Source organism: Gossypium hirsutum, chromosome A05 (assembly GCF_007990345.1).
Source record: "Gossypium hirsutum isolate 1008001.06 chromosome A05, Gossypium_hirsutum_v2.1, whole genome shotgun sequence".
NCBI lineage: Eukaryota > Viridiplantae > Streptophyta > Magnoliopsida > Malvales > Malvaceae > Gossypium > Gossypium hirsutum.
This window is the reverse complement of record NC_053428.1, coordinates 27,783,243-27,798,187: the sequence shown is the minus strand read 5'-3', so window position 1 is coordinate 27,798,187 and position 14,945 is coordinate 27,783,243. Positions and strand designations below refer to the sequence as shown.

Here is a 14,945-nt window from a genome sequence, read left to right as displayed (position 1 = left end):
TAATTAGGTGAGTTTAGCTATAGTAAGGCAACAAGAAGCCTCCTATGCGCTTCTAAAGCCCTCATTGGGTGCAAAATGAGCTACCTCTCCTACCTTCTAGGTTTTGTATGGGTGTCCCATGCTGACATAATAGCTACTCTAACTCTATTGCTTGAGCCTAGCCTAACTAGTGGTTAAAATGGACCTTACAATGTGAGAACCTTAGTTTATGATGGAATGTTAGGTTGACTAAGTGCCTAAACGTGGATGTTATTATTGAAATCTTAAAAGAAAATTAAGATCTTGAATATAAAATTATCGAGAAATATAGACAGAGAAATGATTGGCTAAAATAGACAAACGTAATTCAAGTAAAATTAATTTCACTTTCAAATAGTAAAGTTTTTGGACCAGTAGTCAAAATATTTAAAAGTATAAAGTCAATAAGATACAAATTACAATCTTGTGAAAACAAGCTAAGAAAAATGAATTTTTAAGATATTAACCACGACTTGTAATATAAAGATTTTTGTAAAGTTATGGCATTAATTATTTAATGATATAATGTTTTTTTGTCATGAATGTAATAATCTTTAGATATCTTATTAGTCTGACAGTTCATGAAAATTTTGACATGTGTCTAATGGTTGTTATAGTTTGTTATATAAATCACTGTAGAAGAAATTTATATTAAAATTCCTAAAAGATTTAGAATGCTAGAATGATATAAAATTTTCCAATAAATTATTCAATACGTTCATAAATATTTAATTTAATCGAAATAATTTGTACATACATGGTAAATTAGCCTAAGTGAATAATAATTGAGGAAGATTATAAAATGATTCAAGATTCCTATATATATTTGTATAAAATGATCTTGATTAAAATTTATTATAATTATTATTAGAACTTTTCTAAAAAAATTACAAAGTAGAAAATTATTTAAAGAAATGATTTGAGATATAAAAAAACCTTAGAAAAATAAAATTTTATCCTGACTTACAGATAAAGCACTTAATATATGAAATTTTCGTATATAAATTAAGATATACTGAAAAGACCTTAAAGATTCAATATGAATAAAATATCTCAATTAAGTACCTCAATGATTATAAAATCACTAGATATGAAGAATTATAATGTATCATCTTTAAAAAAATGATAAAAAAATATTTTAACTCAAAAACACCATATCTTAGTTGGTCTATAAGTACCATATTACAATGCTTTTATCTCAAAAACATTTTTTATCCCACAAGTGCTTTTGTATTATTTTTCCCTTAATTAAAATTTTATTTTGTTGGGTCTCTCTAGTAAGGTTTTAACGAGTACATGTGTACCATTTTTCTTTCGCTAATTTTTTTTTGGAATGTTTTTATTTTAATAAATTTTTAACGAGACACATTATTTAATAATGGACATTGAATGGAGAATATTATAGAAGTTTTTATTATAAGGAAAATATCCATTAATATAATAAATTTATATACTTTAACATTATAATGTCCATAAAATTTTATATTATTTATACTTAATATGTTTACAAATAGACTTTCAAAAAATATCTTACAATATCTCATTGATGAATAATAATATATGCTTTTCTTTGTTTATTTTATTAATAAATCACTTTATTTTTTTAAAATTTTATAACAATTTATTATTTATTATTTTCATTTTAAAAGATGGTTCAGAGGAGTTCGTTCACAAATTCATGTGGGCAATTTAGGATTTCTATTTGATGTTCAATTTTTTTTTTATGTTTTTTATTTTTAAGTAATGTATTTAAAGGAGTTTAATATCTACATTCATACTGATCATAGATATTAAAAATTTATAAATATAATTATTTTAACTAAAATATTTTATTTTAATTATTAATTAAAAAATAATTTGATTGTGAATTTTAGCTTGAATTTAAACATTTTATTAAGAAAATAACCTTACTCAAATAAATTATAACAATTTAACTTTTATCCCTCGAATTTTAGAAGTGAAGCTCAATTAGTTAAAGATAAGAACCTAAACTAAGTCAATTAATTACTTGAACTTATTTATTTTGCATTAAAAATAACACTCATGCAAATTAAGATAAATTATTGAAAAAAGCTTGATGTATATATAAAGTAATAAAAATTAATAGGAATGTTAAAAAAAAATCGTGGATCATAATAAATAATTAAAAAGAAAAAGGTGAGAAAATAAAAGTTGTGGTGGACATAAAGACATACACAAACCATAGTTTGGTGTATTCCTTGGAAAGTTTATCCACTCAAATTCTGTGGCCATGCAATGCAATCCGTTGCCTTCCCCCTGTGCACTCTCTCCCTCTTCTCTTATTCACTCCTCTTCCAATGGCCACCGCTTTCCACCACCACTACAATTTCACGCCCACTCCCATCCTCCGCCGTCGCCGGTCTCCCCCGTCGCCATCCCCCATTACCCTCCACCTCAACGCCCCTCTTTCTACTACCTTCAACTTCCCCACTAAACAATGCAGCAGCAGCAGCAGCAGTAGGATCACTTGCAAAGCGACGGAAATGTCTTCTGTGAGCGAAGAATCAGCGGCGTCGGGCGGCGGCGCTGGTGATAATTGGGTGCCGGTGGTGCCGCTTGCGGCGCTTCCGAAAGGAGAACGGCGTGTGATCATACAAGACGGGGAGACCATACTGTTGCTTTGGTATAAGGATGAGGTTTTCGCAATCGAGAATCGTTCGCCCGCTGAAGGCGCTTACACCGAGGGCTTGCTCAACGCCAAGCTTACCCAGGTCTTTTTTTTTTCTCGCCTCATTACTTGTGTAACCTTCAAAATTCAAATGCTTCCAAATTTTGCAAAATTCAAGTTTTGGGTTAAGTTATATAGAATTCAAGTACTAAAAAAAACATTGGGTTGAAATTAAAGGGATTGGAACACCATACTGCAACTGGTTTTAAGGAGATAGGAAAAAGTATCACAGAATTTAAGCTTATAGGAAAGATTTTTCTCTTTCCTTTTAGTACAATGGGATAGTATAATCTTATAGTTTTTATATGCAAACACTGGAATTATTAACTAAACTCTGAATTCGGTTGGATGGATCTGCAAATGTGTGCAAACCGAAAGAAAAAAGCTCCAGATGAATTCATGCGGGAAAGAGATATTACTCCATTCTCCATGCAGGTTGTCATTAATTGCCTATGAGTTCATACAGTAAAGGGATAGTAAGCACCTTCAAAACAGCCACTCCCTAGTCAGGTTTCAAGATGATGGACCGAAATCTGCAGTCCAAACTTAATTCGATACCGAAATAAATAACCCAAAGCTTTTATGTATACAGTTAGTGAAAAATGATCTTTGAGAGAATTCTGTGTCATTAGTTTCATGCTCTGGTCTGGGATGCAATGTGCATTTGTCTTCTCTCCTGTCCAAATCCTTATGGTTGAAAGAAGTTTACAACAAACTCAGACAAATCTTTCATATTGAAAGAATATTTGCATTATTGGCATGGTGGGAAAAGCCAATCCAAAGTCCATTTGCTTTGGTAATCACTGATTATAGGTAAAGTTGTCTATAGGAAGTGAAGTTACTTCTCTTTTGCTTGCTAAGGCTGTGAAGTGGGGGGAAGAATGCACCGCTTTTGTATGTAGTTCGCCATATTTTCATGTTGTTGACATTCGTTATGACCAATCAAGTTAAGAGACATCAGCAAGTGGAAAATTGAGACAACTTGAGAAGTTATATGATGATAAAGAAGCTAAGCCTTTTTGTTTATACTGTTTCTAAGAACAAATAGAAAAATATAACCTTTTTCTATTGTCTCTCATCCTCCTGCATGTCTTCTCTAGATCTCATTTTTCCATCTTCCCTACATAACGAAGCAATTTGATGGTGATAATCATCTTCACTTTGTAGAGGTGGTAATTGGTTCGAGTCTTCAAACTACTGAGGATTTCATGACTATGCGAGGCACTGGCCCTGGTTTGGTCTTACCAATGCCATTTGTCATTTGATAAATACCTGCACTGGTATCAACTCATAGACTTTTTTTTTTATGGACTTGCGAGTTCTCAAGCCCTGAAATCCTTAACCTATATTCTTGTACTTCCAAGGTCTGTCTTGGCATGCAAGTAATTATCCAATAATCAAACTCCTTTGGCTATTGATCTGTGTGAACTAGCCTGGTGTTTCTTTAGTTGTTTTCATTTCATGAGCAGAGTTTAGCTGCTGTAGATACCCATCCGGTACTTTTTACCTGCTAAGGACTCTAAGTAAAATGTCTGATTGTACTTTTTCTTTTTTTGGTTTTACAGGATGGTTGTATAGTTTGTCCAACAACTGATAGCACGTTTGATCTTCGGACTGGAGTCATCAAGGAATGGTATCCAAAAAACCCAGTGTTGCGAGCCCTTACACCTGCTTTGAGGGCACTATATGTTTACCCTGTTAAAACAGATGGCGAAAATATTTATATCAGCATGCAAGGTGGTGTAAAATCCGATGCAGCTGCGGAGATTGTCTTTAGTGGAAAAGCTCAACCGGGGATAACCGCTAGTGATGTCAATGTGGACGAGGTAACAACTGCTGTCATTTATGAAGCATAATAATCGAGACTCTTAGAACCAAGAAATTGACTTGTTTGATAATCTTTGCATATATTGTTCTTTAGGTGAGAATGGTAATCGATGAGGACTCGGAGGGGTTTGGTTTCACAGGAAAGAATGAACTTATAAATGGGAAGGCAGCTATCATCGGTTTCCTGCTGTTGCTGGATTTTGAGCTTTTGACAGGTAAAGGTCTTTTAAAGGGAACAGGCTTCTTGGACTTCATATATGCTGCTTCCAACGCCTTCAATTAGATTTACGATTTCATTCACATGGGGTAACTTGTCTTTTTTTATTCTGAAATACTTTTTTACAAGTTAAAACTCTTGAATCCTGTGGATATATGTATATTTATCTAGCATTCATTATTTGATAATCCCTAATCAACGTGTACAATAAATCTATGTCGCTCCTGACTTTTGACGTACTTCTGAGGATCTTCTTCCATATACATGAAAAGCACGTATCTGTACACGACATTCTATATTACATGAATCTTTTTTTAGAAAAACCTGATCAATACTCGATGTTTAATACTCACAGTCGAATAATATAGTACCAAAATACTTAGATTATGATTAACGAAAGTTTTAAAGTGTGTAATTATGTCGCTTTTTTTTAATATTTTATTCGCTGCCAATTTCATTAAACCAACAATTTTTAGGTAGTGCTTAACTGCATATTGTGTTGGTGCATGAAGATAAAAAAATAAATTTATGAGATATTAGCGATGCCTTAAATATTAACAAAAACTTTGGTGTGTAAACGTTTTTTCTAAAGTTCTATTCATTCTTAGCAATATTTTAGTGTGTAAAAGAATTATAAGCAAATGAATATTGAGAAAATAATGAAACCTAATGACTATCTATAATTGATATTAACAAAAATTATTCTGAACAAATTTTATTTCTATGTTTTTCTCAAATCACGAATAAATATTTATTTAGATGAATGTTAAAAGGTGGAAATGATTATGTATTCCATCGGTTTCATTAAATGAAATTAAATGGATTTAGATAAATATCCGTAAGTGTAAAATGTATGATTGGAGATTGGAAGGGCAATGGAGTAGCAGAAGTTGGGCCATTATGGGATCAAAGATTGTACTTTAATGGGATTAAGCACATTGTGAAATTGGAGATGGGACCTTTTTGCCATAACAGATTGTTACAGTGCTTCACCAATTTGGAAGAGGGGTGATTGAGCACTATACAGTATACATTATGTATTTCCATTACATATTTCATTCATTCTCAATTTTATAAATTACTCTCTGATGTTTCAATAGTATTTATTTCCAATATATATTTTTCAATATAATTATTAAATGTTTATATAGAAAAATAAATAAATTAAACATTTTTATTTTGAATTGGATAATAAAATGATTTATTATGTAATTATTTTGAAATAAAATTGTTTTTTATTTTTTTATTTTTTATTCGTGAATGCGACTACTGTGATAAATCAAAAACTTGTTTCTAGTAGATTGTCATAAACTCTGTAAGGCAAAGGCAGGCACCGTCCACTTTGTCTGCGCCCTTTTGACTTTTGACTTCTTCAATCTCATCTTCTAGTTTTATTAATTAATTAATTTCGGTTGACTTTGTACCTTTCTTCAACCTATATAACCTCTTCTTTCCCTCCCCGTTGCTCAAATTTTTTCCACCTCCATTAACCATTTTTGTTCTTTTGAAATAATGAGTGCCGACGGCAGCAGCGCAGATCAAAGGAAATACAAGGGAGTGCGTCGCCGGAGGTGGGGGAAATGGGTGTCGGAAATCAGAGTTCCAGGCACCGAAGGACGTCTTTGGTTAGGCTCGTATTCAACCCCGGAAGCCGCCGCCGTCGCCCATGACATTGCTTTCTATTGTCTACGCCGCCCATCTTCCTTGACGGCTCTCAACTTCCCTTCCATGTTACCTCCACATGTTAACTCAAACATGTCGCCCAAGTCCGTACAGAAAGCGGCGTCGGATGCTGGCATGGCAGTGGACGCGCAGATGATTATGGTGGACAGCCCCATGAACGATGAAATCAAGGCAAATACAAACGATGGCAGTAGTTGTGGTGGTGGCTCCTGGGAAAGAAGCGAAGGAAGAGAAACGGAGACTTTGGGCATATCCATTGAAGATTATCTTTAGACGACGTCAGTTTATGGATTTAGCTTAGCATAGGACCGCTCATGCTATGTGTTTTTTTGTTGTCGATGGATCGTATCCGATTAATATAGTTTAGGCAATAGTATATATATATATATATGTACAGTGGGTGAATGGAATAGTTTATAAAAATTTAAATTAGTATTAATAAAATTATATTTTTATTATTATAAACATATATAATTTAATTCGATTTTTAATTCTAATCGAAGAAGAATTTCGAGTTTCGCCTATATGAATGTATAATATATTGATATAGTATATTAAAATACAACAATACGTATCAATATTAGAACAAAAACGATACATACAATAATACTTATCTTATCAAAGTCGATTCTAACTGAAAATAAATTTTATTTATTTTTCAAAAAAATAATATTTCTATTCAAATTATATTTGACATAGTAATTAACAGTATTTATAATAATTTTCTTTTACTCACATTATATTTAGAAACTATAAATTTAACTAATAATTATAATTTATACATAATTTTTCTAAAGTTTTTATAATTATAATTTTTAGGGTAATCTATAAAAATAGTCACTTTTGTTTGCTTCAGTTTACATTTTAATCACTTATGTTTGAAATGTTACGTTTTAGTCACTTATGTTATTATTTTGTTACGAAGTGATCACTCTACCGTTAGGTTTCGTTATCTCTCTAACGTTAATCCTACGTGGCAGTCCAACTAGATTTTAGTTGCCAACTTGAATTTCTAAATATGATGAAAATAGATTTTTAATTAAAAAAATTTAATTAATTAAAATTTTTAAACCTAAACCTTAACTAAAAAAACTGTTCATCTCATCTTTTCTACTTTTCTTCCTTTTCTTCTTTTTTTTTCAATGATTTTTTTTTCATTTGATTGGAAAAACTATTATTAAGATCAAAATAGTTGAAATCACTGCTTCATAAAGATGGATTCAATGGAAGGTTTAGGTATTTCCTCTTTGCATTCCTTTATCTTTTTTATTCAATACTGAAAAACAAAAGATTGAATTTTTTATTGTTTAGTGAAAATCCTAAATTAAAATTTGGGTTTTTTGTTCATCAAACAACAAAAAAAAAAAGAGAAAAAAGAGAGAGAGAAAGAGAGAAGCTGTTCACTTTAGCACAATTTCTGTCTCTTCATCAATGGTGGTTTCGATGAAGCTTTACACAAACCCAATACTCACCCAACCAAATATTCTCTCTTTTATTTTTATTTTTCTTTCGACAGAGAAATGAAAGGAAAGATCAAGTAAATTTTTTTTCTCTTCTAAACTCCTTTCTATTCCAAATAAGTTTTTTCTTTCTTTTCATTTTCTTGGTTTTTAAGAGAAAAATAGAAAACCAAAAAAGCATTGAAAAAAAGAAGAGATGGAAGAAAAATAAAAAAGGGGAGATGAACAGTTCTTTTTAGTTAAGGTTTAGATTTAAAAATTTTAATTAATTAAATTTTTTTAATTAAAAATCTATTTTCATTTTATTTAGAAATCCAAGTTGGCACCTAAAATCTAGTTAGACTGCCACGTAGGATTACCGTTAGAGAGATAACGGAACTTAACGGTAGAGTGATCACTTTGTAACAAAATAATAATATAAGTGACTAAAACGTAATATTTCAAACATAAGTGACTAAAATGTAACCTGAGGCAAAAAAAAATGACTATTTTTATAGATTACCCTAATTTTTACCATAAATTTATTATGTATAAATTATAATTATTCTTATTATGTAAATCTTATAACTGGATCTTAACTCAATTGTATAAAAAAATAAAACAGTAAATATTATTTTAAACTTAATATTAATTTTTTATATTGAAAAATACATCTATCTGACAGAATTTAAACTTAACTTCGCCATTTTAATTTTAACTAAAGTCCCATTTATTTTTTATTTTATTTTTATAAATTAATTACGTTAAATTGTTTTTTTTAAATTTCAAATAAAAAACTTTACTTATCTAGATATTTTAATTGAGAAGGAAATATTGATAGGTGCACGTGAAGTGAGGTGAGGTGGGTGAGTGGTCAAGTGATCATATTGTACGACCCAAGCTAAAATGTGAAACCTTTGGATATCAAAATCCAATTCATCGGTTGACTCTATGCTAGTTTTGACTGAAAATTAAATTGACCAAACTTAACAACTTTGGCTTTCCCTATGGCCGACATACTTTCCCATTATTACATTATTTCCTTTTTCACACAACAATTACACTATTTCCATAATTACATGGCTTTATATGAATTATATTAGATTTTATCACCCAGGTGAAACAACATTTCAATTTAAAATTTCATTATTAATAAATAAATTTATATTTTAATATTATTGTATACATTTATAATTTATTATTTAAAGATGATATAAAAATATCATTATAAAAATATTAATTATAATTAAAAATAATAATATTTTTATAATTTCATAATTAAATTAATGGTTTGATTAAGAACATACTCAAATATAATATATATATAGAATTAATTTATGATGATACATAAAGCTCAAATTGAATTTGAGTATGAGTTAGAGTTAATAGTAATTTTTAAGTTGTCAAATTTTAATATTTTATATTTAATTTTCCTTCCTACATAAATAATCGACAACCAAAATTAAATAATATTTTTTTATAAAAGTATATGTTAACTAATATTTATCTGCTTTTTCTATCGATTAATCTAAAAACTTTCTTCAATAATGATTGGGTTGGAATCATTTTAAAAAAAAAACATAAATTGGGTTGACTTTTTCTAATTGAGTGGATCAAAAATTGAAAATGTTTTCTGAAAAATAAATAAAATACGGTTTATTATGCGTTGAATTTGGCGGCAATCGTATTCATTAGAGACTGTGGATGTCGATCTCCATAACTGAAAACCCACGTGTCATCCTCTTGTTTCTCTTATACCAGGGACCCACCTCTTCCCAATACTGCACTGCACGTCTCGAATTTTCTCAACCGTTCAGAGTTGAAGACTTTTTTTTTATATATATGGAATTGAAAATAGTTTAAATGGTAAGCACTCTGAATCAAACTTTATTTAGTCAAAAAGATGAGGTTCATTTTTTTTAATATTAATTTCAAACTTAATTATTTCCACATTATCATACAAAATCATAATAATACATATTTAATAAACTAAAATTGAAATTACCTCGATAAAAATTGAAAATTTAAATATATCTAAATCTAAATTACAATAAATTTTTCATTAAAAATATATATGAAGGACTGATAAATAATTTTGATTCAAGATTTCAGTTGACATTAATTTCAAATTAAATTTCATAATAGTCCTTCTTTATAAATCATGTTTAATAAAAATATATCTAGTATTATATATAAAGCTTTTAACTAAGTAGTTATTTATTATTTAATGTAGGATTTTTTGATTATTTTTATTTGATTTCTTTTAACATTATCCTTTAAATATTTTATCTTTATAATAAAATTTTAAAATTATATTTATTAAACTGTCTAATTATATTTATCAAATATGTTTTATAATTTAAATTTAATACTTAAATTTTCAATTTATAAAAAAAGGTTCTAATAGGTGTAGAAGTTAACTAGAAACCAACTCAGTTGGAAACAAACTAAAATATACTTTTTAACAAACAACAAATATTATTACAATGATATTTATGCTTTAAACAGTTTATTCCAAATCTTTAAAATAATTATTTAAAAATACAATCCTAGAGTTTGAAAGAAAAACTTTTTATTTTTACTTCAAAACAATGTTATTTTTTTAAATTTTAAAAATAATATTATAAATATATCTATTTTAAAAATATTTTTTTACCAATACAATGGGTGCCACATAATTTATTAATTACTAATTATCTGGAAAAAAATAAAATTTAAGTTTTATATTTCAAATTAAGCGAAGCCATATTTGAATATTTGTGACATTAATATCGTAATAAATTTAACTTTAAATTTAAATTAGATAATGACAAAATTTAAAATGATGCAATAAACCAATTTATAAGAAATAATAAATAAGATTTTAGTTCAAGCGTGAAGAATAAAGGTAAAAGGTTAAAAGAGGTATAAATTTAGTATATTTTTCTATTTTACTATATATGATAAAAGCACTCTTAAATTAATATAATATATATTTTTTAAGCGAGAGTATTTTCGTTTATTTTTAATTGAGTTGATATTTGATTAACTCGTGACACCAACTTTATAATAAATATCAATGTTGATTGAACTAAATTGAACCATCCTGTTGGATCAAGAACTGGCCCTAAAAAGAGGCTTTGAATCAAGAATTCATAGAAATTAATTAATTTGATTTTTTAATTTTTAATTGTTAATTAAATTGGTGGTCTAATAGATTTCACTATTGATGAATTTAAAAATTATTGATAAAATATAAATATAAGTAAATATGATTGATATTATCATTCCCTTAAAAAAAATGAGATTATCACATTAAAAATTGTAGCCAACTTTGGCTTCACCGTACAAATTTAATTTAAGGATGAAAACAGAAGATAGAAGAACTCTAGTATCTGTCATATCCTTAAAAATCTTTGGTTTATCGCAATTTTAGGACTTAATCTCATGAAATGCCTGCCATTTCGTTTCCGTGTCCACTTCTTCGTCTGTATTTTTTTTTTTTTGAATAATGTCCACTCTGTCTTTTCATTTTCTGTTTTTTTTTTAATTGATAAACATAAGGAATCATTAATTATTTTTTCATAAGAATATTTTCTTCTGTATTGATTTCAGGGAATTTTTGTTTGGATTTTTAGTTTCTTCTACATCGCCCATCGTTTTTGGTTTCTTCGTTTATTCACTCTTATCATTATTCTCCAATTTACTCAGATTTTTCTCCAATTTATTCAGATTTTGATTTGTTTGACTGTTGATATACATTCACAATTTGGGTTGTTTCATATAAAAGAAGGAAGATTTTGATTCTCAATAACCGGTTTTAAATGGTTGGTGTGGACTAAAAATAGTTGAGAAATGATATCATTGTGAGGTTTGAATACGGCAACAATGGCGGACATGGGAATCCCTAGATTTATTCAGGGTTCCCCTGTCGTTTAATGCATGGTAAGAAGCGGGGTTTTATCGTTTATACAAACATATTCGAGGCAGAGCTGTTCAAAAACAAGGGATTGTTTTGGAGTGATTATGGGCTGCATTTGCTCCAAAGGTGCCAAAGATGAGAGTATAAACGATAATGAGAAAGAGAAAGATGTGAACAACAGCAGCAAGAAGGAATCAGTGCAATTGGTCGCTCCTACACCAACAAAGAAAGAGGACCTTTTAGGTGCTCGAGGTGGCAATGATGGCTCCATTCGTCGACCATCCAAAGTTCGTCTTTCAGTGGATATAGCTAACTCTCCTGCTCGGGCTGACGCCGAACTTGTTGCTGCTGGTTGGCCTTCCTGGTTAGCTTCAGTTGCCGGTGAAGCTGTTAGGGGATGGGTGCCTCGACGGATCGAATCTTTTGAGAAGTTAGAGAAAGTAATTATTACTTCTCATCATTGCTTTTCTTTTACTTTCTCTCACTTCAGCAATGTTTTTCCCCCAATACTGACATGGTAATTTGTATACGCAGATTGGACAAGGAACTTATAGCAGCGTATATAGGGCTCGTGACCTTGAAACGGGCAAAATAGTTGCTATGAAGAAAGTTCGGTTTGTTAATGTGGAACCCGAGAGTGTCCGTTTCATGGCTAGGGAAATCATCATTCTGCGGAAGCTCGACCATCCAAATGTTATGAAGCTCGAGTGTATAGTCACTTCAAGGATGTCGTGCAGCTTGTATCTCGTTTTCGAGTACATGGACCATGACCTTGCAGGGCTTGCAGGAAATCCCGGCATCAAGTTCAAGGAACAACAGGTACGTACATGTTTCTCTATTTGGCAATAAAATACCTTGCTCATGCTATATCTGCTGTAGCTCTTATAAGAGGCATATGCAATTCTGTTGTAGATAAAATGTTACATGCAACAGCTGTTTCTTGGCCTTGAACACTGCCATAGCCGTGGTGTTCTGCACCGAGACATCAAGGGCTCGAATCTTTTGATTGACAACAATGGAGTTCTTAAAATTGCAGATTTTGGTTTGGCTACAGTTTTTAAAGCTGACCAAAAGCAGCCACTAACAAGCCGTGTCGTAACTCTTTGGTACAGGGCACCCGAGCTTTTGCTTGGGGCCACTCAATACGGAGTTGCTATTGATTTGTGGAGTGCGGGTTGCATCCTTGCTGAATTATTTGTCGGGAAGCCTATTATGCCCGGAAGAACAGAGGTGCTCTCTCTTTTCTGTGTAGAATGTGACCTGTTTCCTCAAATTGTTTCCAGGGCTCGGGTACGAGTGTCGGATACTGATACTTAGAATTGTTTCTAAGTTTTTTCCATTTGTGATTACTTCCAGGTGGAGCAAATGCATAAGATCTTTAAACTCTGTGGTTCACCCTCCGAGGAGTATTGGCAGAAAACAAAACTTCCACATGCAACTAGTTTCAAACCTCAACAACCTTACAAACGATTGATTGCTGACACTTTCAGAAATCTGCCTCAGTCTGCCTTGTCTCTTATTGATAAACTCCTTGCGATCGAACCAGAAGTTCGACGATCTGCTACTTCAGCACTTAGAAGTGAGGTATTTGGACATACATCTATATGTATTTTTTTTTTGTTGTTGTTCAGTATTCATTTTTGCACATCTTGAAATATGATTTGGTAGTTTGATTTGTATTTTGACCTCTGTGTGAATTTTCAGTTCTTCACAACCGAGCCCTTCCCTTGCACACCATCAGAGTTGCCGAAGTATCCTCCAAGCAAGGAACAAGATGCCAAACAACGTAATGAGGAAGCAAGAAGGTTCGTCGTTTTCAGCCTTTCTTTAACCTATGCATACACAAACACATGCTATACTAAAAAAATTCAAGAAAATCATGTCAATTAATTTTTCATTGTGATGCGTATATCCTATACTGATGGAGGCCAAAGAATGAAACAACATGAATAATTCCATTCCTTTTTTTTTTTTTTTTTTGAGATACCGAGAAATTTTTTAATCCATCTTTAAACCTTTATTCTCTGATGCAACTTCAGGAAAAGAGCAGAGGCTATGAAGGGTCGAGGAGCTGAATCGGTTAGTAGAGGTTCACGAGATCTTAAGGAAGCACGTTCACCGGAATTCATTGCTAAGGGACAATCAAAACCAGGCGCCACTCATAAATATGATCATCCTAGTGCCTCGGTCCTTGATCCTTGCAAGGTCAACTTACAAAATGGTATATCTAGTTCCTCTTCAATGATCCATCCTAGTGCAGTAGATTCATGGAACAAGACAGGTGGTACGAGAAACATCAGCGAGTTAAGAAAACAGAATACAATGAAGCCTCAGGTAGCTAACACTTGCTATACGAAATATGATAGAGCATCAAACAAAGATCAAGCCTTGGTAAGCAACCAAATGTTTCTAACTACTTCTCATTACTAACTTTTCTCATCATCATCATCATCATCACCGTATCGTTTTTAGGTCTAGTCATCCTACATACTTATGTTACTTGGACTCAAGTGTGTGCATTCAATGTCGAATGTCGAGTTTGGGGTAGAAATGGTCCTAGTCAACTCTGAGATTACTATCATGTCTTTAGTATCTGCAAGTAACTGCATCATTTATGATATTTCATATTTGGTTCAACTACTGCAGGTTTATACAGCAAAGAAAAACAGGATCCACTGCTCAGGACCACTGATGCCTCCTGGGGGAAACATTGACGATATACTTAAAGAGCACGAGAGACAAATCCAGCAGGCTGTACGAAAAGCACGTATCGAGAAGTGAGGACAGCAGTAAACTTAAGTCGCAGCAATGTATAAAATCGACTGCATGAGCAGGCTTCCTTGTAAGAAGCTTGTTCCGACAGGTTCTCCGATTTCGATATGCCAAGTTGCAATCCTCATAACCTTATCAAGTCACAACACAACGAGATCGAGACCGAGACTGAAATGTTATATTGAATTGGGGTCATGAGACTTTGGTGAAATATTGATAGGGTTGATTTGTAATTGGTTTTGATTACATGCATTGCTATTTCAAATGCATGAGATGGGAGGAATGCGCTTTGTATAGTAGTTGAATCTCAAAGTAAGAGGGCACTTGGAGAATGATACACAACATAATCGGTAGGAATGTAACATTTTATTTTATTTTATTTTATTTTCTTTAACAAAA

General features: G+C 31.2%; 3 protein-coding genes across 3 annotated transcripts; all 3 read left to right on the top strand.

The window, feature by feature from the left end:
- The first annotated feature begins 2,198 nt into the window (after nt 1–2,198).
- On the top strand, nt 2,199–4,990 carry LOC107957639 (uncharacterized). Its single transcript, XM_016893187.2, has 3 exons — nt 2,199–2,750; nt 4,273–4,533; nt 4,629–4,990. Exons 1-3 carry the CDS (start codon nt 2,337–2,339, stop codon nt 4,815–4,817), a joined length of 864 nt encoding a protein of 287 aa, XP_016748676.1. The 5' UTR covers nt 2,199–2,336; the 3' UTR covers nt 4,818–4,990.
- A 1,077-nt stretch (nt 4,991–6,067) lies between these two features.
- LOC107961242 (ethylene-responsive transcription factor ERF020) lies at nt 6,068–6,901 on the top strand. The gene has a single exon (XM_016897432.2). It carries the CDS (start codon nt 6,264–6,266, stop codon nt 6,705–6,707), a length of 444 nt encoding a protein of 147 aa, XP_016752921.1. The 5' UTR covers nt 6,068–6,263; the 3' UTR covers nt 6,708–6,901.
- Nucleotides 6,902–11,242: 4,341 nt separating this feature from the next.
- Nucleotides 11,243–14,945, top strand: LOC107957640 (probable serine/threonine-protein kinase At1g54610). The gene is made up of 7 exons (XM_016893188.2): nt 11,243–12,214; nt 12,309–12,593; nt 12,687–13,004; nt 13,131–13,358; nt 13,479–13,579; nt 13,814–14,165; nt 14,421–14,945. Exons 1-7 carry the CDS (start codon nt 11,795–11,797, stop codon nt 14,553–14,555), a joined length of 1,839 nt encoding a protein of 612 aa, XP_016748677.1. The 5' UTR covers nt 11,243–11,794; the 3' UTR covers nt 14,556–14,945.